This window comes from Rana temporaria, chromosome 1 (assembly GCF_905171775.1).
Source record: "Rana temporaria chromosome 1, aRanTem1.1, whole genome shotgun sequence".
In the NCBI taxonomy this organism is placed as follows: domain Eukaryota; kingdom Metazoa; phylum Chordata; class Amphibia; order Anura; family Ranidae; genus Rana; species Rana temporaria.
Window position 1 is genome coordinate 678,559,947 of NC_053489.1, and position 26,611 is coordinate 678,586,557.

Consider the following 26,611-nt stretch of genomic DNA (forward strand, 5'->3'; position numbering starts at 1 on the left):
TTGTAGTCCTTCATTACTTCCTCCTCCTTATTTGCCTAGGCTATTTGCAAGGGTTTCTGGGATAGGCATCATGTTTCCCAGTAGTCCTTGCAAACCTGACTGAAACCTATTACATTGCTTGTGCACTGAGCATGTGCGAGATATGCAAAGCTGAAATCCAGGAAGTCATACAGTCTGGCTTCATGATGCCCACACTTAAGATGGCCACGGTCTATATCTAGATTATAAACTATCTAAATGCTGTAACAACATAACAAAACGGACCTTAGTTTACAGACTAACTTTACTAGAATACATTAAGCTTGTGTATTACAGGGGTATTTATATTTAAAAAGTGAAATTGTGGGTGGAACTCCCCTTTAATGACCTTGTTGAATGAACGTTTAAGCAAAGATCGGCTGTAACCACGGGAGTGTAGTCTCCAATACAATTTGTTTGCTGCAGTGTGGAAGTCTGTGTCCCTGGTACAGTTTCTCTTAAAGTGGAAGTTCACCCGAAAAGTTAATTTTTAACATTAGATTGAGGCTCATTTTGTCTAGGGGAATCGGGTGTTTTTTTTTAAAATCTAAGCAGTACATACCGTTTTAGAGAGCGATCTTCTCCGCCGCTTCCGGGTATGGGCTGCGGGACTGGGCGTTCCTATTTGATTGACAGGCTTCCGACGGTCGCATACATCGCGTCACGATTTTCCGAAAGTAGCCGAACGTCGGTGCGCAGGCGCCGTATAGAGCCGCACCGACGTTCGGCTTCTTTCGGCTACTCGTGACACGATGTATGCGACCTTTGGAAGCCTGTCGGAAGACTGTCAATCAAATAGGAACACCCAGTCCCGAAGACCATACCCGGAAGCGGCGGAGAAAATCGCTCTCTAAAACGCTTAGATTTAAAATAAAAAACTGCTTAGATTTAAAAAAAAAACGACACGATTCCCCCGTGACAAAATGAGCATTAATCTAAGGTTAAAACATATTTTTTCGGGTGAACTCCCGCTTTAAGTCTGAGAAACTGACTATAGGGGATACTATCTAAAAGAGGTTCGGGATGTGCGCTAGTCGCATGAAGGATAGTATTGCCCGCTGAGAGCTTGCGATCTAGGGATGAGTGCAGACAGCCAGCCGGGTCAACATGGATCTGCAGATCCAGGAAGCTCACAATGGTCTGGCTTCACTCCATAGTGAACCTTAGATTGTAAGAGTTAATTGCCAGCAAATCCATTAACTGTGTGAGCTCATCCCTGGTACCAGACCAGAAGATAAGAATATCGTTTCCCACCCCCCCCCCAGATACAGGTTTGTGTAGCTAGGGGCACATTTAGTCCCCATTGCTACTCCCTGTATCTGGACGAAGTGGGAGGAGCCAAACAAACACATTCCTGGTCAAGATAAATTCCAAAAGCTTTATAACAAAATCATTGTATGATTTAAAAGTGATGTTCACATGTTTGAAGCTCGATAGATACAGTCCTGATCAAAAGTTTAAGACCACTTGTAAAATATGATTTTTTGCCATTTTTCATGTTGGATCTTAACAAGGCTCCAAGTAGAGCTTCAACATGCAACAAGAAGAAATGAGAGTGAGATAAAACATTTTTTGAGCATTCAATTTAATGAAAACAACGAATAAACTGAAACAGGCTGTTTTTCAGCTGATCAAAAGTTTAGGACCACACCTCCAAAAAAAAAAAAACGAAACCCCCCCAAAACAGAACTCCAACTTCCAAACATGAACTCAGTAATGAGTAGCTCCGTCGTTATTGTTGATCACTTCAAAAATTTGTTTTGGCATGATTGATGCCTCGCGTTTCCATGAGGTGGGTGGGAACATTTCTCCAAGTGGTGAAGACAGCCGCACGAAGGCCATCTACTGTCTGGAACTGTTGTCCATTTTTGTAAACTTCCCTTGCCATCCATCCCCAAAGGTTCTCAACTGGATTTAGATCAGGGGAACACGCAGGATGGGCCAAAAGAGTGATGTTATTCTCCTGGAAGAAGTCCCTTGTCCTGCAGGCATTGTGTACTGGAGCGTTGTCCTGTTGAAAAACCCAGTCGTTACCACACAGACCAGGGCCCTCAGTCATGGGGAATGCTCTCTGCAACATCTGGACATAGCCAGCGGCTGTTTGACACCCCTGCACGTCCTGAAGCTCCATTGTTCCACTGAAGGAAAAAGCACCCCAGACCATTATGGCGCCCCCTCCACTGTGGCGCGTAGAAAACATCTCAGGTGGGATCTGCTTGTCATGCCAGTAACGTTGGGAACCATCAAGGTTACATTTTTTCTCATCAGAGAATAAAACTTTCTTCCACCTTTGAATGTCCCATGTTTGGTGCTCTCTTGCAAAGTCCAAACGAGCAGTTCTGTGACGTTCAAAGAGACGAGGTTTTTGAAGAAGTTTTTTTGTTTTTGAAGCCCTTCAGTCTCAGATGCCGTCTGATGGTTATGGGGCTGCAGTCAGCACCAGTAAGGGCCTTAATTTGGGTCGAGGATCGTCCAGTGTCTTGACGGACAGCCAATTGGATCCTCCGGCTCAGTGCTGGTGAATTTTTTTTGGGTCTTCCACTTGACTTTTTTGTTCCATAACCCTCAGGATCATTTAAGAAATTCGAAATGACTGTCTTACTGCGTCCCACCTCAGCAGCGATGGCGCGCTGTGAGAGACCCTGCTTATGCAGTTCAGCAACCCGACCACGTTCAAAAAGGGAAAGTTTTTTTGCCTTTGCCATCACAACGTGTGACTACCTGACAGACAATGATCCACATCTTTGCACAGATTTGGCCTTTTAAAGGAATGTGGTCCTAAACTTTTGATCAGCTGAAAAACAGCCTGTTTCAGTTTAATCGTTATTTTCAATTAATTGAATGTTCAAAAAATGTTTTGTCTCACTCTCATTTCTTCTTGTTGCATGTTGAAGCTCTACTTGGAACCTTGTTAAGATCCAACAATGTAAAATATGATTTTTTGCAATTTTTCAAGTGGTCTTAAACCTTTGATCAGGACTGTATAACTTCCAAGCCTCTAGCATGGGGGAATACAATTATAGAGGCTCTCCACGTCGAGGGCCATCGATAGTTTGAAGTAAATTAATCCTGTCCTTTACATGGGAGGGAAGGGAAGTTACATGGGGCAACAGATATCTGTCTATTAAAGCGCTGGCATTCTCAGTTAGATCCTTACATCCCGAGACGATGGGTCGTCCTGGGGGATGTTCAAGTGACTTGTGTACTTTTGGGAGCGCATAGAATGTAGATCTTAAAAAACAGCGTGTCCAAAGCCTTGTTTTCAATCAATTGTCAATGAACTCTAAAACATCTTTGTTATGCAACACACACTGACAATCTTTTTTGTAAAAAAATGTTTTAATACAAATTACGTCACAAATATATATAACTTCTGTAAACAAATTTAACAGATACAAAACATCAGATTTTTCTTTTTTTTAATAAAACTCAAGGATAATTAAACTATTGTACAATATTTATAGACAGATTTCTATGCATAATGGGCATATGTATTCCTCTTTTTCTTCTTTTAATTGTTCTGTAATGCAGTTTACGTGAAACCAAAGTTCACACTTTTTGCATGCAATCTGGGGGATAAAAAAATATATTTTCAAATATAAAACATTTTTTTTTTTTTTGTTGAACTCGTATAAGGTGAGAGTCTCTGTCACTGTCAAAACAGGGGTAGATTTACTAAGGCTAGAGTACAATGTCTGGTGCAGCTCTTCATGGAAACCAATGAGCTTCTTTTTTTTTTTTTTTTTTTTTGTCAGCTTGTTCACTTAAGCCTTGAAGTTAAAAGTGTTTTGTCATGACAAAAAAAAATAAAGATTGTTGGTATAAATGTTATGTATGTTTTGCGCAACGTACCCAGTTGACTGTTGATGTACTTCTTTGGAAGTCCTCTCTTTCTCCACAGCTTCTGCAAAGTCCATGCAGGTCATCTGCGCAAAATACATGTAAAAGGGATAAAAAAAAAAGTCAAATACATTGTAAAATAGTATGTTTATGCTTACAGCTATTTTTAATTTTTTTTTTTTTTTTTTTTTTAATTTTAAACTTTTTCTTTTATCAAAATCGAGGAACAAATATCGACAGGTATATTATCACATCCAGCATTTATAAAACCATTTACATCAACTTTTTTTTCTTTCTGTCCTTGTACATTTAAATCACCCTAACAGTCTATTGTCATTATGCCTATATATTCAATATATTATATATATATATATATATACATATATACCGTATTTATCGGGGTATACCGCGCCCCGGCGTATAACGCGCAACCCCAAGCTCAGCAAGGTAAAAAAATAAATTTTTGCCTTGTGTCCATCTGCGGCCTTGTGGGTGTCCGTCTGCGGCTTCCTTGTGTGGGTGTCCGTCTGCGGCTTCCTTGTGTGGGTGTCCGTCTGCGGCTTCCTTGTGTGGGTGTCCGTCTGCGGCTTCCTTGTGTGGGTGTCCGTCTGCGGCTTCCTTGTGTGGGTGTCCGTCTGCGGCTTCCTTGTGTGGGTGTCCGTCTGCGGCTTCCTTGTGTGGGTGTCCGTCTGCGGCTTTGGCGGTGTCCGTCTCATCCAGCGTGTCTGTCTGCGGCCTCCATCCAGGTCTCCGGTGTTCGTTTTTCGATTTTGGCGCGTTGATGCGGGCGGAGCCGAGCCTAGCCAAGTGCGCAGTATACTCGGCTCGGCTTGGACAATGTCGAAGACAGCGGGGATCGGCGTATATCGCGCACCCACAATTTCCCCCCCCCGATTTTAAGGGGAAAAAAGTGCGCGGTATACGGCGATAAATACGGTATATACAGTAGGGCTGCGCATCTTCACTCGTCTCACGATTCGATGCGATTACGATTATCAAGTCCACGATTCGATTCGATTCGGCGATGCATCACGATGCATCAAGATTATTACCCAAGTCCCCTTGTTTTTCAATTTTACATCAAAAAATTAATTCAATCAGTCAGAAATTGCACAAAAATATTTATTTGTATCTGCTATTTAAACAAATCATACCAAGTTCCCTGCATATCATATAGCAAAGTCTGAATGAACAAAACAGTGCAGCAGACAACAGTATTTATTTAAAACAGTACTGTCAGTGTCTCTGAAACATTAAACTGTTGTGCTGGCCTGGCTGGTGCAGTTAGTTTATAAGTTTTGCAATAGTTTTACCATATAATATATATTATATATTATATAATATTAAACAGTACCTACAAAAAAAGGAGCACTTCAGTTCCTGACTGTAAAACATCACAGTGAGTCAGTGAACCTATAACACAGTCAGTGACTGTGTTATAGGTTCACTCACTGTGATGTTTGCCAGTCAGGAACTGTCTGTCACACAGTGTGTTCAAGTTGTCTGTGTTGCAGAACTTCCTGGTTCACCGTGATTGTTTTGGCAGCAGCACCACCACCAGCACCACCACCACCAGCACCAGCACCACCACCAGCACCAGATGGGTAGTACGTCTAGATCAGTGCAATAAGCTCTCAGAGTTGTCACTTTACAGAAAACGTTACCTGCACTGAGCACTCAGCGAGCACTCTACCACGATACATCAACTGAAGCCAAGCCATGCCACCATTAGAGGAAGCTGGAAAATCCTTGACAGAATAAATTTTCAACTGAATCTGAAAACCTTGGACAAATCTTTATGGGATCACAAACACACACCACAGAATACCAGAAAACAAATAAACACACATCCTCCTCACTGAATCATAATGGTAAAGGGCAGGCCACAGGACGGGCAATGTGGCACAGCCACCATAGTCAGACATGATGTCAGAAGGTCGGTGTGTGTTTTTTTGGTTTGTGTGAATGTGTATTTGTGTGATCCAATAAAGATTTACTCCAGGTTTTAAGTTTCAATTTATTCTTTCAATGATTTGCCTTCCTCTGGTGGCTTGGCGGGCGTCAGTTGTCTTTAATCAAATAAATACACTTTTAGAATATTTGGCTGAGGTTTTAAGTTGAGCCCCCCTAAAAATTGACATTCAAAAGATAGACAGTACATCAAGTTAGAAAATTCAATGGAATGGACACATTTTTGAAGATTGTGTCCGACACAATCTTAAAAAATAATACCATTCTCCCCAGTGCTAGAAATTGAAAAGCTTGTCGTCACACAATGACTTAACAGAAAATTTTACCTGCACTCTACCACGCATAGTCGCATACACCAACTGAAGCCAAGCCACGCCACCATTAGAGGAAGCTGGAAAATCCTTGACCGAAAAAATTGGCAACTGAATATGAAAACCTTGGACAAATCTTTATGGGATCACAAACAGTCACCACAGAATACCAAAAATAAAAAGAAAACACACACATGACACTGAATAATGATTGGTAAAGGGCAGGCCACAGCAGGTCAGACAGACAAGCGGGCAATGTGGCACAGCCACAGACAACATGAGGTCAGGTAGGTGTGTTTTTTTTTTGGTTCGTGTGATCCAATAAAGATTTACTCCAGGTTTTAAGTTTCAATTTATTCTTTCAAGGATTTGCCTTCCTCTGGTGGCTTGGCGGGCGTCAGTTGTCTGGAATTAAATACAGAATTCTTTTGGTTGAAGGTTAAACCCCTAAACAGAGTCAGAAATTCACAGAGCATGACAGACACATTGGGAAAACACCAAAAAACACGTCAGTGTAAAAATACAAAATGGATCGGACTGACAGTCGCATAATAGAAAACCATTCTCCATCTCCTCTCCACTCCAGTGCTGCTAAAAGCTAGAATAATATCATATATTCTGATTAATCATCACAGTGAACTTAGAATATATGATATTATACAATTACAAATATACATATTATAACAAAATGTTACATTCATTGATCGTTTGCAATTGCCACGACCTGTCGACCACTGCCAGTCACCTGCAGGCGGTCACTGCCAGTCTGACTGCCAGTGCCACGACGGCACCCCACCAGTCAGTCAGTCACAGTGACTGAGTGCGTTCCGTTGAGGACGAGAGTGGCATAACTGGCGTTAACCGTTAAGTAACTGGTCTTGTTGACAATGACAGGGATGGAGTTGGAGTAACTCGTCGTGAGGGAGGGGTGGGGAGGAAAAAGGGAAAGGGGGGGAGGGAAAGGGGAAAGGGGGGGAGGGAAAGGGGAAAGGGGGGGGAGGGAAAGGAAAGGGGGGGAGGGAAAGGGGAAGGGGGAAGGGAAAGGGGAAGGGGGGGGGGGAAAGGGGAAGGGGGGGAGGGAAAAGGGAAAGGGGGGGGGGAAGGGGCGGGGGGGGGGGGAGAGGGGAAGGGGGGAGGGAAAGGGGAAGGGGGGGAGGGAAAGGGGGGGAGGGGAAGGGGGGGGAGGGGAAGGGGGGGGGAGGGGAAGGGGGGGGGGGAGGGAAAGGGGAAGGGGGGGGGGGAGGGGAAGGGAAAGGGGGGGAGAAAGAAAGACACAGAGACAGACAGACACAGAGACAGACACTCACAGACACAGAGACAGACACTCACAGACACAGAGACAGACACAGAGACAGACACAGACACAGAGACAGACACAGAGACAGAGACAGACACAGAGACAGACAGTCAGACACAGACAGTCAGACACAGACAGAGACACAGACAGACAGAGACACAGACAGACAGACACAGAGACACAGACAGACAGACACAGAGACACAGACAGACAGACACAGAGACACAGACAGACAGACACAGACAGACAGACACAGACAGAGACACAGACATACACACAGACACAGAGACAGACACAGAGAGCGGTAAACGTAAAAAGAGAGAGAGAGACTGAGAGGGAGACAGAACGAGAGATAGGGAGACGGAAAGAGAGATAGAGAAAGACAGAAAAAAGGAGAGAAAGAAAGAAAAGAAAGAGAAAGGAGAGAAAGAATGAGGTAAAATTGAGGAAAGGACTAGTAGGACTAGGAGCCGGAGGAGAGGAAAAGTTCTCCTCCTTTCCTCCTTTAGTCTCTCCCCTTTCCTTCTCTCTCTCTCTCCCCTTCTTTCCTTCTCTTGGAGAAGGAAAGAGGGAGAGGGAGGAAGGAAAGAATGAGGGAGAGGGAGGAAGGAAAGAATGAGGGAGAGGGAGGAAGGAAAGAATGAGGAGAGAGGGAGGAAGGAAAGAAAGAAAGAATGAGGAGAGAGGGAGGAAGGAAAGAAAGAAAGAAAGAAAGAAAGAATGAGGAGAGAGGGAGGAAGGAAAGAATGAGGAGAGAGGGAGGAAAGAAGGAGGAGAGAGGGAAAAAAAGGAAAGGAGGAGAGAGAGGGAAAAAGGGGAGGGAGAGGGAAAGGGAAAAGGGGAGGGAAAGGGAAAAGGGGAGGGAAAGGGAAAAGGGGAGGGAAAGGGGAGGGAAAGGGAAAAGGGGAGGGAAAGGGGAGGGAAAGGGAAAAGGGGAGGGAAAGGGAAGGGGAAGGGAAAAGGGAAGGGGAAGGGGGAAAAGGGGAGGGGAAGGGAAAAGGGGAGGGGAAGGGAAAAGGGGAGGGGAAGGGAAAAGGGGAGTCTGGCAGGGGAGACAGAGAAATAAAAAATTTCAGTGGCAGAGACAATGCTATAAACAAAATCTATAAAATTAAAAACACTGCTCAGCATTTGGGAACATGTAGATTTTTCTGTAAGAACACCAATTGATCTACATGGTCTGGTTTGAGGGCACTTCTTTTTGCAGTTACCACATCTCCTGCAGTGGAGAAAACCCGCTCTGCAGACACGCTTGTACCTGGGATACACAAGTATTGCTTTGACAGCCGAGAAAGGAGGGGAAATATGACCTCATGCTCACGCCACCAGTTCAAAGGGTCCTCAGTGAGAGGCAGAGGTGGGGCTTTACAATAGTTTTCCATTTCCTCTTCAGCCTTGGCATAGGGGGTCTTTTTGGGTTCTATTGTACCTTCAGTGTCAGTGAAAGACTGTCCCAGCAAACTCACGAGCAGCGATCTGGCCTTTTTGGGAGGAGATGGTGGAGATGGAGAATGGTTGTCTTCGATGGGTGAACTGTCCTCTTCTTCCAGAGTTCGTTTTCTTCTAGGCACTTGATGATCCTCTTGTGTCCTCTCACTCTCATCTGATGTAATCTGTGTTTGAACAAAAAAGAAACGGAAAAAAAACAATAAGTAAAAACACAAATGTCAATGCCTTTGATTCTGATGGGGTGATGAAAAAGCACAGGAAACGGACAGTACAGTTCCCGCACCGCATCAGATTCAGAAGCGTGGTAGTGCTACTGTCGTTTCAAGAAGAAACATGATGGAATTCTTCAAATTAATTTAATTACCTCCAAGGATGCAGCTTCCTCAGTGACTCCTTTAAATATCTCCAATCTTTCTTCATCTGTGAGGATGAAAGGCAGTCCCTTAAAGCGAGGATCCAGTGCAGAGGCTGTATGAAGGATCTTCTTCTCGGCCTCACTGCTGTACCTCTTCTGGAGATCTGTTCTAATAGAATTCTTGATCTCATGGATCATGGGTGTGTCTCCCATCGTGTCTGTCATGCTCTGGAGAAGTTGTGCATTTATAGGGGCAATGAGAGAAACTGTTGGATTGCGCTCTTCTGACATCAGCATGGTTGCATCCTTCATTGGCTTTAATGCACTCACGGCGTCCTCTGCATTTGACACATCTGTTTCGTTTAGAGTGCAGAGATCGGACTCTCCTCTTCTGACTTCTGGAGACAGCAAGGTGGCACAGACTGCAGGTTGTTGTTCCAAGAACCTCTCGACCATGTCGTATGCACTGTTCCATCTTGTTGCCACATCAGTTATCAGCTTATGATTCTTCAAGCCAAGACATTTCTGTTTCTCTTTTAGACAGTGGCTTGCTCTAGTGCTGCGGTGAAAGAATGTGGATATCCGACGTACTCTGCCAAGAAGCCTAGAGAGAGTGGCCACTTTCAACGCTCGCTGGGATGCAAGATTCAGTGTATGGGCGAAGCATTTCACATGGGGGAATTTTCCAACTTGAGCTGCAACTATCATGTTTGACGCGTTGTCGGTCACAAGCACTACAGATTTATCGGACAGCTGCCATTCTTCCACAACATGAGAAAGTAGCTCTGCCAGATGAGCACCCGTGTGAGACTCATAAATGGCTCTCGTTTGCAGTACATGCGACAAAATCTGCCAGTCCTTACTAACGTAATGTGCTGTTATTGTAACATAAGACTCTGTCGTGACTGAAGTCCAGGAATCACACGTTATTGCGACTCGACTTGCTTGGCTCATTGATGCAATTATCTTAGCTTTGGTTTCGTGGTAGAGTGCAGGTATGACGTTTTCTGTAAAGTGACTTCGTGACGGGATCTTGTAACGCGGCTCTATCGTCTTCAAAAGGTAGCGAAACCCACTGTTTTCCACAACAGAGTAAGGGCGCAGGTCCTTCGCTATGAAAGCTGCCACAGCTTTTGTTATTCTCTTTACCTTTTCAGAGTTGGGCGGCAAAGTTGACTGTAACATTGCATCAATTCTTGGCTGATCTGGGTTCATTTCCTTGGTGGTGGTGGTAGGTTTTAGCATTTCTGGGTGAAAACGGCTGACGTGGTTTCTCAGATTAGTAGTATTCCCTAGATATTTAATTTTTGTGTGACAGATTTTACACACAGCGTATGACTTGTCCAATTCGTGCTTCCCACTTTTTTCATAAAAGCCAAAATGTTCCCAGATGTTTGCTTTTAAAAAGCTAGGTGCATTTTTTATCTCTCGTTCCTTTTGTTCTACTTCTGCCATTTTTATTTACTAGCAAATGCAATGCATGCCAGGCATCTATGTGAATTTGTGAGTAGGGATGACACAAGTCTTGACGTGACGATGATGTTGTCAAACTCTGTCAGTTTAAAAAAAAAAAAAAAAATTTGAGTGACTAAGCCTAAAGCCTGCCACGAGATCAACAGAAAAAGTAACACGTTTCTTTCTAGTATGTATGTAATTGTATGATATGTAAAATCCTCATTTATTATTCTACCCCCCCCACACACGCAGTTAGTCGCAGTCGCTGTCAACTTGTCAAGTGTCAACTATCATTATTCATCATGTGTAAAAGAAAAAATGCGCCCTGGCCCCTCATCTCGTCTGCCGCCGGTGGTTGGTCAACTCAACTGGTGGTGGTCATGGTCATTGGTCAATGCATTGGCATTGCAATGGTCACAGTCTCAGAGAGTCAGCGACAGCCGGTCACGTTATATCGCACTCTCTCTCCTTCTCCAATCTGGTACACTGGCATTATTTGAGATCACAAACTGGCTGCTATAACACAACAACAACATGTCCCGCCAACATCCCCCCCCCCCAATGACATAATGCCAGTGCCACCCATTTCATTAATTCTGGTTTTATGCATCATTTGAATGTCTTGTCTTGGTGATTGATTCACAATTCACAAGTTCATACTTACCTTGTTTGTATTGTAATATGATGCTTTTTGGTTTTGCTCATCATTACTGCCCCACACACAATGCACTTGCCTTGCAGTGCAGCTGCAGCATGTGTGGGGCTGGGGCAGTGATGAGCAAAACCATAAATGCTCTCAAAAAGTATCAATAAAGTTGTGATCAAACAATCATCATTCATCACTAAGACAAGACAGTCACACTGGACAAGTGGACAAATGGTCAGGACAGAACATTCAATGGATTAGAGATAGAGATATATAGACCTAGACCAGCACCAGCACTGCAGACCTACAGTCATAAACGTAACCATAATTAATTAAATGGCAATGGTATGGTCTGGTGATTGTCACTTAAACTCATTAAACCTTTCATGACATAGTTATTTAATATAATGTGAAAGATGATGTTTATTAGTTTTCCTACCTGATTAATGATGATACGATGATAACGACGACGGTGGTGCTGGTGGTGGTGGTGGTGGTGGCACTGCTGGCTGCTGGTGGTGGAGCGATTCTCCTCCTGCCTGTGGTGGACTGGACTGAGCCTGAGGAGTGAGGAAAAACGGACAGGTGAGGTGACACAAGTGACAATTTTTTTTTTTAGGTACGGTAACAGGCAGTGAGCAGCTGCAGTCTCTGTGAGTGGCGTATCTGTGTGATGGTCACCACACCTACCTGTCACAACAAGGTGGCAGAGTCTGGCTGGCACGTGGCACCTGCGGGTCTCCTCTCCTGCTGCCTGTGATGATGAAGGGACTCGGAGTGTGTGGCACTGGCAGCTGCGGCCTAGCTCCCTGTCCTGCGAGCCGGGTAACGGATGGGCTGGTCTCCCTCTCCTAAAAAAAAAGATAGCAATTGATTGATTGATTGCATCACGAAACTGGAAAGTGAAAAGGGGGGTAAAATTAAAAATTGTAAAATACCCAGTTCAAGATGTATGGGACAGAACAGTCAAAATGTTTTATTTTTTAAGTAACCAAACAGGCAGGCATGTTATATTGTTAAATAGTTGTGCTTTAAACCACATGACAATCCCAAGAACAGCAGTATTGAACAGTTGCAAACAGTGTTGTCTGGCATATCTTTGTAAATGATGTGATCAGTGATCACTCACTAAGACCTCTAACTTTACAGCATTGCAAAAAGCTGCCACTGACTGTAGTGTATTCAATACACAATTACACATAGTGTATTTGACTTGCAGCTTTTTGCAATGCTGTAAACTAAGTTAGAGGTCTTAGTGAGTGATCACTGATCACATGCATCACAGTAATACAAAGATATGCCAGACAGTCAGACAGTGTGCAATTGTGCAGAAGCAGATCATCATCTCCCCCCCAAAAATAATAAAAATCCCCCAAAAAAATGCAGAAGGGTAACTTACTAACCAGTTTGTGCTCCCATGTGGCATGTGCTGCCTGCCACTGCTGCTCACTGTGTCTGAGTGTGCGGCACTGTGTCAGGCGGTGGCTGCGGCCTAGCTCGGGTCTCACTCGTCTCCTTCACTCCAGTCCTGCGGTCTCCTCCTCCTCTGTCCCCCTGCAAGACACTGTCAGCCTGTTTTTTTTCTTTTGTACACTCTGAGCGCTCTTGGGGGTACGAGGACGGGTCCGCTGTGCTCAGTGCTGCTCCTCTCCGTCCGTCTCCTCTCCAGTCCTCCTCACGAGTCGACTCACACGTGCGACACAGGGGGAGGGGGGTGTCACTGTCGTCACGTCAGCGGGAGGCGGGAAAGAAGGCGCCAAAAAACTTTTTTTTCCGACTCGGCTCTGCAAGGCGGACGCGACGCTGACGTCATCAACATGCATCGATTATTTAAAGCAACCGCATCGATGCAGAATCGCCGGGGGTCGAATCGCGATGCATCGCTGCATCGATTATATTCGACAGCCCTAATATACAGTATACAAAAATATCTCTTACTTTCTGCATTGCCCTGTACTTTTGGACTAACGTAATATTGATCAATGACCTCATTTTGTTTTCATCTTTTCTTTTCATCTTTTCTTTTCCTTCCCCTTCCCCCCCCCCAAAAAATTTAAAAAATGGAGGGATTTAATTTATCTAATTCCCCATATGCAGGAGTATACTTCCCTTCATAACAGTAAAAGTTCCTAGTGGATATTCCTCACTCTTCTGAGGTCCCTTCTAATAGTCTCTTCCCCTCCTCCAAATGCCTAAACAGGTTCCAACTCCTCCATGTTTGATTGTACTGATCTTTCTAGTTTTGGGCTGAGAGGACCAAGTCCTCCATGGCACCTATCTTTCTTACTCTGTTGAGCCATGTTGTAATAGAGGGGGTCTAGGGTCTCTCCAGTGCAAGGCGATTACCGGTGCCTGTCTTTTTCACAAATATCTCCTAAACCATTTAGGTTTAGGAGATATTTCTTGCACCTACAGCCAAGTCTTAATCTAGGCGTAGGAGGTAAAAGTGGTCTGTAAGGGTTTAGAACCACTTTAAGTGGTATTAAAGGCTAAATGTCTCTTTTATCAAGATCAAAAACATTGTGTATGCTGTGACTCTTCCTCCCTATTTGCAATGGGAGGCCATTGGCTCCCACTTCTGTCAATCCCAGGCAGTCAGCTAATTAGAAGAGTGGCGGAGGTGACCCAATTATTATTATTTATTTTTTTGGTGTCTTAAGCCCCGTACACACGGTCGGACTTTTGCCCAACCAACTTCAAAATCCGGCACTTTTCGTATTTGTCCGACCGTGTGTACGTTCCATCGGACCAACTTTTTTGGCTTTCATCGGACAAAAAGTTGGGTCTGCGAACGGACCAACTTTCTGGCAACAAAAGTCCGATGGTGCCTTGTCCGACCGTGTGTACAGCAAACCATCGGACTTTTGGACAAAGTACAAATGCGCATGCTCAGAACCAATGTTAAACTCAACCAACAATAGCAGAAGTTAACCAAAGGGTGGCGGTAAAGAGCAAGTAAAACCACGTGATGTTGGGAAAGTGTTAGAAAAGTTTGCAGAAAAGTCAGAGCGTGTGTATGCTATGGGTGTGATCGGACAAATCAATTAAGACAAAAATCCAAGGGAAATTTTGTTGGATGTCCGACCGTGTGTACGAACCTTAAGGAACACATAAAGCATTGGATCAGGAACGAGCCTTGGCCCCCAGAGCAAGTGCCTTGCTGAGAGGGTACAGCTCCAGAGGCAGGGGCCGGGAGGGCTGATTATGACACGAAAAGAGGAGTATCGGAGTATATATATATATATATATATATATTTTAAAATGGGTAGATATCTCTTTTTTTTTTTATGCTGTGAAGAATTGTTGGTAAACCACTTCTGCCCGGTCAATAGGAGATTGACGCCCGGGAAGTGGTTGTGAAATCCTGACTGGACACCTATTGATGTCCTGCAGGATTTAATGCCGGCGGGGCCCCCGGCGATCGGTGATGCGGGGTGTCAGTCTGACACCCTGCATCTCCGATCTCGGTAAAGAGCCTCCGGTGGAGGCTCTTTACCACGTGATCAGCCGTGTCCAATCACAGCTGATCACGATGTAAACAGGAAGAGCCGTTGACCGGACAGACGTGAGTAGAGGAGAGACGATCGGCGGCTCTCCTGACAGGGGGGGTTCGCTCTGATTGTTTATCAGCGCAGCCCCCCCTCGGATCCCCACATTGGACCACCAGGGCAGGAAGGTGCGTAAGTGGTTAAACCCTTCTTGACTTCCGCACGTCGATTTACCTCGGCGGAATGGCAGGGGCGGGCAAATTAGCTTAGCTGTACGTCCCTTTAAATTTGCTGCCTAGCAGGCGTGTGCCACTGCAAACTTGATGTTCGCCGGCGGACCGCGATTGGTGTGAGGAGAGGCAGAACGGGAGGATACATATGTTACCAATTCAGCTTAGCAACATGATAGAGATCTACTGCTCCCTGTCATCGGGAGCAGTGATCTGTCATGTTGTAATTAGACCATCCCCCACCACTGTTGGAATCACTCCCTATTAAACAAACCCCTAGATCACCCGCCAGTATTTAACCCCTTCTCTGCCAGTGTCATTTCTGCAGTAACCATGTGACTTTTTGTTGGTGACGTCACCCGCGTCCTACACGCTGTTTCTCGTGGAGTACGCTACGATATGCTGTGAATCCTTTTCACTGAGGCTCAGTGCATTATTTGTAAGTGCACATCTTATTAAATCTTTATAAAGAGTAAGGAGAGCACTAGATACTATTGCCTCCCCTTCTATGTACCTATACACCCAGAGTCTATGGCAGTGATGGCGAACCCGTGGCACGCGTGCCGCTGCCGGCACGTCGAGCTCTCTCTGTGGGCACGCCGTGAAATGAAAGCACACCGTGAAAAATCTAATTGTCCACACCGCACTGCAAACTACATCCCCCATAGTTCTATAGGCTAGCGGTGACGTACCTGAGTGGGAGTGACAAAGAATAAGGGTTCATTCCCGCTGACCAGTGTGAACCTGGGCTAAATGACAACAGATGGATCTGTACAGGTCTGCTCCAGTCCTGCAGGAGTGTTTCCTCACAGCCTGTATCTCCTCTCTCAGCACCACCACTTATTACACTCCGGTCAGTAAAAATTATACCCCAGGTGGGGGGGGGCAAGGTGTGGCCAATGCTAAACACTGTGCTGCCTACAGATATTTCACTTCGACTCATTTATCTTAAAGGGGAGTTCCAGGCATTTTTTATGTTTATAAGAGTCAGCAGCTACAAAAAGTGTAGCTGCTGGCCTTTTATTAAACATACACTTACCTGCTCCACGTTCCAGTGATGCGCCGGCCGGGGGTCAGCTCCCCTCTCCGGCCAGCGTCCTCATTGTTACTGTGGGCACCCGGCCGTGACAGCTTTCGTCTTCACGGCCGGGCACCCACTGTGCATGCATGCAATATCTGATTGGACAAGCGATCACCTGGGACCTGTCACGTGTCCCAGGCGATCGCCTACAGGGAGGGGCTGCCAAAAGACGATATGACGTATCGCCTTAGCAGCCCCCTCGGCGGCAGGAGGAAGTAGGACAGCATGTCCCACTCCTCCTGAAGCCCCCACTCCCCCCCCAAAAAAAAAATGACATGCCAAATGTGGCATGTAAGGGGGCGGAGAGTGGATTAAGCGGAAGTTCCACTTTTGTGTGGAACTCCGCTTTAAGAATCCCTAGATCCTTTATGGCAGATACATCACCATCTATCACTGACTGTGGCTATCTATATCTACCTACACAAACATACACTGTATATAAATGTTGTTTCTGCACATGTAAGACATAACTCCAACATATCTTCTGCTCTCTACTAAACACCTTAACATACACATTCTAATTTACACATTTAATATTTATTACCTACCACTTTCTTGAAGAAGTTGTTGCGCTATTTCAAAACGAATACTATTAATTGCGCTAATGGAACTATCAAATTCTATAGCATTCCCTTTTATGATCAGCTCTGCAAACTAAATAAAATAAAGATGTCCATCATGTTCATAAAATATCTTCTTATTCAATTGTAATAGAACAAAATAAAAATTAGCTTTGGGCTACAAAATAACGATTATTTTCATAATATATTTGTTGGCCGAATATTGTTTTGATTAGTTTAAGAACCTAAAGCTAGCCATACACTATACAGGGTGGACCATTTATGTGGATACACCTTAAAGCGGGAGTTCACCCAATTCGGGTTTTTTTCTCTTTTCCCCTTAGCTTCCTGCTCGTTTTGTCTAGGGGAATCGGCTATTTGTTTTAAAATATGAGCAGTACTTACCCGTTTTCAAGATGCATCTTCTCCGTCGCTTCCGGGTATGGGTCTTCGGGAGCGGGCGTTCCTTCTTGATTGAGTCTTCCGACGGTCGCATCCATCGCGTCACTCGTAGCCGAAAGAAGCCGAACGTCGGTGCGGCGCTATACTGCGCACCGACGTTCGGCTTCTTTCGGAAAATCGTGACGCGATGGATGCGACCGTCGGAAGCCTCTCGGAAGACTGTCAATCAAGAAGGAACGCCCATTCCCGAAGCCCATACCCGGAAGCGACGGAGAGGATGCATCTCGTAAATGGTAAGTACGGATCATATTTTAAAACAACTAGCCGATTCCCCTAGACAAAACGAGCATCCATCTAAGGGGAAAATGTGCTCTCTAAGGGTGAACCCCCGCTTTAAGGTGTATCCATATAAATGGCCCACCCTGTAGAGTTCAACTTTAGCAAGGTGAAAAACAAATTCTGACTTTAGAAACAATCACTTTCTTCCCAGGACTACATGTCCCATGAGGTATTTCTCCTCACACATTAAGCAGTTCAGGGACACTTTATGACAAGTATGGCTGGTGGACGGAGCTTAATATGTGCTTCACTGTGTTTCCTGATATATAAACAATTAAAGCATTCGCTATACATGGCAAATGATCGGCTGGCCTATTAATCGATTATGAAAATAGAGAAGACATTGATTGATTTTTTTTTTTTTTTTTTTTGGCCCTACAATTCTGTAATATTTTGACTTCAAGCGTATTATTTTTAACTCTAATCAGTATTAGTTTTTATTTATATGAAATGTATTACCTTACACACAAATACTCCACACGACACACTGTCTTCTTGTTTTGGGTGGGAAATTGTTTTACGTTGGACTCTTGAAACATTTAAACCATTTTTTCCTGAAACAAGTTCTACATAAAACAAATTGCAAACAGTTTTACTCCTTGAAGAAACATTTTACTCTTGGTAAACAAGAAAGCATATGGACATGTCATTACAAACATATATTATTATTTTTCATCAGTGCTACTGTGTCATAATCAATAAACAATTGTTATCATGCAATTGGCCCCAACACCACCTATGTAATAATTTCTAAGCACTGTAGTAGCTTGAACACTCGCTCCTGAAGAGTGCCAGACTAGACTTGTCCTTTATGCCCCTTGACTCCTTTCTTACAAGCCATTAGTAACTATTACGTTATTGAAAGCAATGTCCCCGATTCAACAAGTTACGCCCACGTAAGTGCAAATGTGCGCTGTCGTATCTGTGCGCCAGACCCACAAACAGATATGCGCCTAAAACCAGGCTACACCCCGCCGACGTAGCTTGCTTACACTGGCGTAGGGTGGGCGTACATTTAGGCTGGGTGCATGGTGCCGCTCCAATTGATTAGCCATTCAAACATGCAAATGAGGAAAATACGGCGATTCACGAACCTGCGTGCACCCGACGCGAGGTGCGCGTAAGTTGTACGTCCGGCGTAAAGTTGTTCCCCATAAAGGAAGTATAACCCAGCAGCAGACATGCAATGGTCTGCACCAGGGAACACAAGCCGGCGTATTTTACGTTGGACGTGTGTCTGGCTTGGCATAGGTTACGTTCACGCCGAACGCAGTGATCCGGCGTAGTTTAGGCAGTTGGGTCATGCCTCATTTGCATGGGTCACGCCCACTTCCACCTACGCCGGCGTACGCCTTCGAATCCCACGCCACTCTGGCGCAGCGTTGGGAGCACTTGCTTGCTGAATGCATCGCTTGCCTCTCTGCGCTGCGTTGGCGTAGCGTACATTGTTTACTCTACGGCTGCATAATGTGCGCCTTTCTCTCTGTGAATCTGGCCCGATATGTCTGAATGGAGTGGGCAGAGCTATCGTCCAACTGTCTAACCTTCATAGATGCTCTGTTTATCATTCACAAGGATGTAGGAGCGGGCGGAAAGCATAGCCAGCCGCTGTTTATATAGTGCAATGAGAGTTGAGATTGGACAAATGCTACTCAAACACCAAAAAAAAAATATTTAAGCAAGTTCTGCAATGCAGTGGGGCTGTACATGCAGAGTATGTTCTAACTGCTAATTTTGTCTAGTGGAGAGTAAAAAGCTTATACTCACTCAATCCTTCTATCGACCCAAAAATAACGTTCTCCCCAATGTTCCAGCGTCAAGTTGTTCCTGTTTTTTGGAGCCTGGTCTGTGCTCCATGATGTTCTATAGTAGGGGTCTCCAAACATTCTAAACACAGTGGCCCAGATTCAGGTACATTTGCGCGATATTTGCGGGGGAGCAGGGCAACGATTTTCCCTGCGCCCCCGCAAATATTTTGTGCTGCCCTCGATTCACGGAGCAGTAGCTCCGTAAATTGCGAGGGCGCGCCGGCAAAATTGCCCGGCGTAAGCGCGCGCAATGTAAATGATCCCGCCGGGAATCATTTAAATTAGGTGCGGGAGCGCGCCGAGCTTACAGCGCATGCTCCGTCGGGAAACTTTCCCGACGTGCATTGCGGCAAATGACGTCGCAAGGACGTCATTTGCTTCAAAGTGAACGTGAATGGTGTCCAGCGCCATTCACGAAGCACTTACGCAAACGACGTGAAATTCAAATTTCACATCGTGGGAGCGGCGGCTATACTTTAGCATTGGCTGCCCCTACTATTAGAAGGGGCAGCCTTGCGCTAAAGTTGCCGTACGGAAACTCCGTACCTGGCTTGCGCGGGGCCCGCGCAAGTTTGTGAATCAGTGGTAGTATGCAATTTGCATACTACATGCTGATCACAATGGGAGCGCCCCCTAGCGGCACACGCAAGAATGCAGCCTAAAATCTGCGAGGCATAAGAGCCTTATGCCGCGCAGATTTTAGGCTGCAGTCGGTGTAACGAGGTTCCTGAATCAGGAGCATTCGTAACGCCGGAGCAAGTAAGCAATTGCGCCGTGTAACTTATGGTTACACGGGCGCAATTGCTTCTTGAATCTGGGCCAGTGCTTGTTTATTGTCCTTCAGACTCTTAGGAGGGCCGGACTAAGGCCAGTGGGAGTAGAAATTTTCCTGGCATCAGTGGGAGTAAGCATTGCCACATTTGGTATTAGGGGGAGGAATAGTGGTCAGTCCTTGGCATCATAGGGAGGAATAGTGGTCAGTCCTTGGTATCATAGGGAGGAATGGTACCTAATTTTTGGTGTCCATGGGAGAAATGGTGCCCCATTGTTGGTGTCAGGTGGCAGAATAATGTCTCGTATCAGTGGGAGGAATAGTGTCCTAAGGGCGGGAAATAGACAAGCAGAGGGCCACATCCGGCCCTCGGGCCACGGTTTGGAGACCACTGTCCTATAGGAACAGTCCACAACTGAAGACTGCTGGAGTGCCTGACCAGTCTTTTTCTGGTAGTAACTCAATATTAAATACTGTATTTATCGCGGTATAACGCGCTCCCGCGTATACGGCGCACCCCTAAAGTTGCCCCCAAAATTCCTGTAAAAAAAATGTTATATGATTTTATTACTTACAGTTTTGGTGTCTTCCCAGCGTCCATCGTCCGGTCCAGCGTCCGTCTGCGGCCTCGGTGGTGTCCTCCCGGCTTCTCCAGCGGGCACCTCAAGTCGAGTCCCCGCTTCCCGCGCTCAGTTCGAACGACTCCGCCGACATATACCGAGTGCAGTACACTCGGGTACATTCGGCAAGGCTCGGCTTCGCTCGCGCTCTGTGACGTTTATGCGTGAGCACGAGCGAAGCCGAGCCTAGCCGAATGTACCCGAGTGTACTGCACTCGGTATATGTCGGCGCAGGATTTCAAACTGAGCGCTGGAAGCAGCATAAATACGGTATGTCTCCAATATCCTCTCCCATAGACAAAAAGTAACAAATATTTGTAGGGCAGGCACAGCCCCACTGCATATGAAACTTTTATTCTAAAGGTTTTACGCTACACAATGAGCTTTATATTTATTTGTATAATTTTTATAAGTCAACTTGGTCTTCAAACATTACTATTATAGTATTTATACTTACCTGGCCAAATCACTGCAATGCCTTATATGCACATCAGTTTCTCCAAGTGAATTAAGGTACATACAACTTTTTTTCTTTTGGGTACATTACCTGATAATAAAAATATCAGAAATTATTATTTGTCAGAAAAAAAATATTTCTTCGACTGATGTTCTTGTATGAAGCAAATGTCAAGCCATCTCTTGTGGATGCATTAAAATATTCAATTTCTATGTGTCACATATCTTTACTGTAAAGCCATTTTTTTTTTAAATAGATTGTAAACTTATTTTTACTTTTTTTTTTTTGTCTAAAAAAAAATAAAAAATCATACTTACCTAACGGCTCTGTGCAAGTTACTTTGACATGGCCGGCTCGATCCTACTCTTGTGCCCGCCAGCAGCGCTCCTGGCTCCTCTTGTTCGTTAAGAGCTCCCTTGGAGAGCCATATTCCGTGGGGGCACTCGTGCAGGCCACCTCCTGATTCCTGCTGCTGCGACCATTGACATAGACGGCAGAACTCGGCTCCGCCCCATATGTCTGTATAAGGGCTCTTTCACACGGAGCGGACCGTTTCTGGGTCCGCTCCGTGTGTCCGCCAAAGCTCAGCGAGGATCCCCGCTCAGCTGTCGGCGGATAGGGCGGTCCCCGCACACAGTGCAGGGACCGCCCTGTCTCTGCTCCGCTGTCCCCTATGGGGGACCGGATGCAGACGGACCGTGTGTCCGTCTGCATCCGGTCCGTTCCGCCGAACGGAAGACAAATAGGGTTTCTTCCGTTCGGAAAAGCGGATCCCGACTGACGCGGACGCTCCATCCGCTAACGGACGCGTTCCCATAGGGATTCATTACTAGTCCGTTAACGGACTTGTAATGAGCGGACGAACGGTCCGCTAGTGTGAAAGGACCCTTAATGTTTTGTTATTTTGGATCAGACACTTTTCTTTTTTTTACTAACAATGACAAACAACAACCTAATTTTACATTAACATTAATGCGTCTGTGGTAGTCTCTTTTGAATTTATACTTCTTTGTTAGTATGTATTACATCACAGTTTTTTTGCTGATTATTAAAAATAAAAAAATTATAAGGAATAAGAAGTTCATCATAGTTGGTGTAAAAACTGTTTATATTTTGCACGAAATTAACAAGTACACTCACAATTGGGGTCCAGTGTAGGTTTTGGTTTGCTGATCCAATTGTCATATCGTAGTCCAAAATATTATCCTGTAATTACATAAATTGAAATTAACATAGAATATAATGTTATGAGCAGTCCTTAAATAACATCTTCAAGGTAACATTACACAATTAAATATGTTTTTCCATTTTTACCCCGAAATGCTTTGTATTTTTTTCCTTCCCACATTGCAGTCATCATATAACTGTCTATCATGTTGATCTTGTTATGTCTTTCTTCCTTGTGGCTCTCTCCCCAGATAGGCATTTATTATCTGAAATACAACATTGTTACTCAGTGAATCAGAACATTAAATTAAAATAGAACACTTTTCTATTTTTTTTTTTTTTTATTTAAAGTTATTAGAATCATAAACTTATATGTTGCATTATACTGAAACAAAATACCCAATATTGCAATTACAGTCTTATTAAATATAATAAGACTTTAATTGCAATATTGTGTATTACGAGGATAACAAGCCTGATTTAACCACTTGGGACCCGCGCTGTAGACGAAAGACGTCCACAGCGCGGCACGCAAGTGCCGGGTGGACGTCCCTGGATGTCCTGTGGTTTACATTCCCCATGTGCGCCGCTGGGGGCGCACAGCGGGGAAACACTGTGCCCGGCGCATCGCTGGGAAGCCGATGCGCGTGCCTGGCGGCCGCGATGTCCGCAATCGTCTGTGACAGCAGGGACGTGGAGCTCTGGGTGTAATGATGGGGTGTAAACACAGAGCTCCACGTCCTGTCAGGGAGAGAGGAGACCTATCTGTGTCTCTTGTACATAGGGACACAGCATCGGTCACCTCCCCCAGTCTGTCCCCCTCCACACACAGAACACACCCAGGATACACATTTAACCCCTTCCCCACCCCCTAGTGTTAACCCCTTCCCTGCCAGTCACATTTATACAGTAATTAGTGCATTTTTATAGCACTGATCGCTGTATAAATGTGAATGGTCCCAAAATTGTGTCAAAAGTGTCCAATATCGCAGTCCCAATAAAAATCTCAGATCGCCGCCATTACTAGTAAAATAAAAAAAAAAAAAATTCTGTTCCCCATTTTGTAGGCGCTATAACTTTTGCGCAAACCAGTCGCTTATTGCGATTTTTTTTTTTTTTTACAAAAATACGTCGAAAAATACGTATCGGCCTTAACTGAGAAAAAAATGTCTTAAAAAAAAAAAAAAAAAAATGGGATATGTATTATAGCAACAAGTAAAATATATATATATATTTTTTAAATTGTCGCTCTTTTTTTGTTTATAGAGCAAAAAATAAAAACTGCAGAGGTGATCAAATACCACCAAAATAAAGCTCTATTTGTGGGGGAAAAAAGGACAGTTACCAGCGGACCAAAATTTCTTAGCATGCTAAGAAATCTGTCCGCTGGAAACCTGTCCGTCGGACGTGTTCGGTCATCTGTACAGACTCACCGACCGCCATCCCTCGCATGCGTCGTACTTATTTGACGAATGCGTGAAAGCTTTGAACTTCAAGGCCGCCCAAGTCGCCGCGTCATCGTCGCGGCCACGTCCCCGCGTATTGTTTACGCGCAGATTTCTGTCTGATGGTGTGTACAACCATCAGACAGAAATCTCCGGGCGGACATGTCCACTGAAAACGGTCCGGCGGACTGTCCGTCCGTGTGTACGGGGCCTAAGGGAAGAAAGTCTCTGCCACAGACCCTCCCTGTAATGTAGATCACGGAGACGATTCTCATTAATATGCTTTGGGCCTGTATCTCCCTCAGGTAGTTTTGCAGTTAGGTACCGACTGACAGGTGACTAATGTCCACCCTCCCAGTGTCCGGATACCTTGATCCCCAGTCGAGGCCCTATTGGAAGGCCAGCCTCTCTTGGCTCTCCTCAGGCGGACTCCCCACCGAATAGCTTCCCCTCAAAGGAACAACGCTTGGGATCTTCTCAGAATTTGGGGACCCAGTCGATCACTGGGGCCCCCGCCACAGCTTAAACGTACCAAACCATCATGGTCACGGAACCAGGAGCACCACGTGGCACGCGCACCCCGGCCTCGTAGGCCATTCCGCCGGGGGTCGTGATGTGTGGACACCCTAAAGGTGGGTGCCACACCGGAAAAAGACCCCGCCTCAATGGTGTCTGTTCCAGAAGTACCCCCTCCCAGCATGCCCCGCAAGAGAACCTCTCTCTTTATTGGCTGCTGGCAAACAGCACCCAAGCCTCGACTTCACTGCCACCCCGGGGTGGTATGACACCCCAGCCACAACAGAATGGGCACACAGCCAAGCCGAAACAGAGACCCTTTCCAGAATTCAAATTGAAATCAGAGTCACTTACACTCTGATCACCCCTTAAATTTTGTCAGCACCGGTACTTCGAAGTAACCCGACGCTACATTAGAAATCTATATCTCCGTGTGTGTGTAATATATATATATCATTTTATAGTATGTGTGTACACATTTTAATTGTATATTTACCTTGAACTATTGGTGTGGAATATTTGCATGATACTTTCTTGTCTACAAATAGTGATGACAATGTTTCAGATTTGTTTCAATGGTCTGATCTGATGACATTGAAGTCTCCATGTGATCATTGTCAGTGTTGTATACACATGTAGACAGGAATTCATTGGATGTCTTTTGCTTCTCAATTATGATCTCTTTGTTGGCTTCAGTGCTAACCTTACATTTTTTGCCATGATCGGTGTGAACTTTAACAGTTTCCTTTTTTTTTGTTAAAACTGTGGCAATTTTGCCAGACAAATCCACCACTGGAAAAGGACCCTCATCTTCGTGTTTTTAATTTATCCCCTTTCCTTTGTCTACTTTTTATGTTCGCAATTAAGACATTGTCCTCTTTCGCTAAAGATGCTTCGGGATCAATTTTTCCTTTTGGTCTCTGATTTTTTTTAAATAGATTTTTCAAAGTTTTTTTTGAACAATCTCTTATTTTATTTTTCAATTGTATGCCGTCATGTATGCTTCAGTCTTCAAAAATAATAGGATAGCTTCGAAGACTCCAAATACTGGTAACTCTGTCAAAATAAAAAACACAAATAATTGATTACATGTCGGCATCAAAGGAGAATTTTTTGTTTATTAACCACTTAAGGACGCCCAACGCCGATATACGTCGGCAGACTGGCACAATCACGTAAGGGTACGTCCCCTTTTAAGTGCCCAGCCGTGGGTCGCCCACGGTCCGAAGCTCTGTGGCCACGGGACTTGGTGTCCTGCGATCGGTCACAGGAGCTGAAGAACGGGGAGAGGTGAAGAGGTAAACAAACCTTTCCCGTTCTTCACTGTGGCAGTGTCACTGATCGTCTGTTCCCTGATATAGGGAAAGACGATCAACGACGTCACAAGTCCAGCCCCGCCCCCCTACAGTTAGAAACACATATGAGGTCACACTTAACCACTAGGGGGCGCTGTAGGGGTTAACTCCCAAACTGCAATTGTCATTTTCACAGTAATCAGTGCATTTGTATAGCACTTTTTGCTGTGAAAAGGACAATGGTCCCAAAAATGTGTCAAAATGGAAGGAGTCATGAAAAAAAAAAAAAAAAACGTTGATCGCCGCTATTACTAGTAAAAAAATTATTAATAAAAATGCAATAAAACTATCCCCAATTTTTAAAAAAAGCTATACATTTTGCTCAAAAAACAATCGTTAACCACTTAACCCCCGGACCTTTAGGCAGCTAAATGCCCAGGCCAGGTTTTGCGATTCGGCACTGCGTCACTTTAACAGACAATTGCGCGGTCGTGCGACGTGGCTCCCAAACAAAATTGGCGTCCTTTTTTCCCCACAAATAGAGCTTTCTTTTGGTGGTATTTGATCACCTCTGCGTTTTTGGTTTTTTTTGCGCTATAAACAATAATAGAGCGACAATTTTGAAAAAAAAAACAATTTTTTACTTTTTGCTATAATAAATATCCCCCAAAAACATAAAAAAAATGTTTTCCTCAGTTTAGGCCGATACGTATTATTCTACCTATTTTTGGTAAAAAAAATCTCAATAAGCGTTTATCGATTGGTTTGCGCAAAATTTATAGCGTTTACAAAATAGGGGATAGTTTTATTGCATTTTTATAAAAAAAAAAAAAATTTTTACTACTAATGGCGGCGATCAGCGATTTTTTTCGTGACTGCGACATTATGGCGGACACTTCGGACAATTTTGACACATTTTTGGGACCATTGTCATTTTCACAGCAAAAAATGCATTTAAATTGCATTGTTTATTGTGAAAATGACAGTTGCAGTTTGGGAGTTAACCACAGGGGGCGCTGTAGGAGTTGGGGTTCACTTAGTGTGTGTTTACAACTGTAGGGGGGTGTGGCTGTAGGTCTGACGTCATCG

At 44.6% G+C, this 26,611-nt stretch overlaps 1 protein-coding gene and 1 long non-coding RNA gene across 4 annotated transcripts; both read right to left on the bottom strand.

The window, feature by feature from the left end:
• Window positions 1-3,774: 3,774 nt before the first annotated feature.
• LOC120924655 lies at window positions 3,775-21,190 on the bottom strand. 2 transcript variants are annotated; one of them, XR_005746396.1, is made up of 4 exons: window positions 21,100-21,190; window positions 17,902-18,008; window positions 16,690-16,795; window positions 3,775-3,944 (listed from the first exon to the last, which is right to left on the bottom strand). It is a non-coding gene; the product is annotated as an uncharacterized LOC120924655 (long non-coding RNA). The 2 variants fall into 2 exon arrangements; XR_005746397.1 differs by having other exon boundaries at window positions 16,686-16,795.
• On the bottom strand, window positions 8,484-12,983 carry LOC120924654 (E3 SUMO-protein ligase ZBED1-like). Of its 2 annotated transcripts, none has more exons than XM_040335654.1 (5): window positions 12,746-12,983; window positions 12,033-12,193; window positions 11,782-11,902; window positions 9,251-10,793; window positions 8,484-9,050 (listed from the first exon to the last, which is right to left on the bottom strand). In XM_040335654.1, the coding sequence occupies exons 4-5, from the start codon at window positions 10,694-10,696 to the stop codon at window positions 8,562-8,564; spliced, it is 1,935 nt and encodes a 644-aa protein (XP_040191588.1). In that variant the 5' UTR covers window positions 10,697-10,793; window positions 11,782-11,902; window positions 12,033-12,193; window positions 12,746-12,983; the 3' UTR covers window positions 8,484-8,561. The 2 variants fall into 2 exon arrangements, with proteins under 2 accessions (XP_040191588.1, XP_040191589.1); XM_040335655.1 differs by having other exon boundaries at window positions 12,742-12,983.
• Window positions 21,191-26,611: the final 5,421 nt, after the last annotated feature.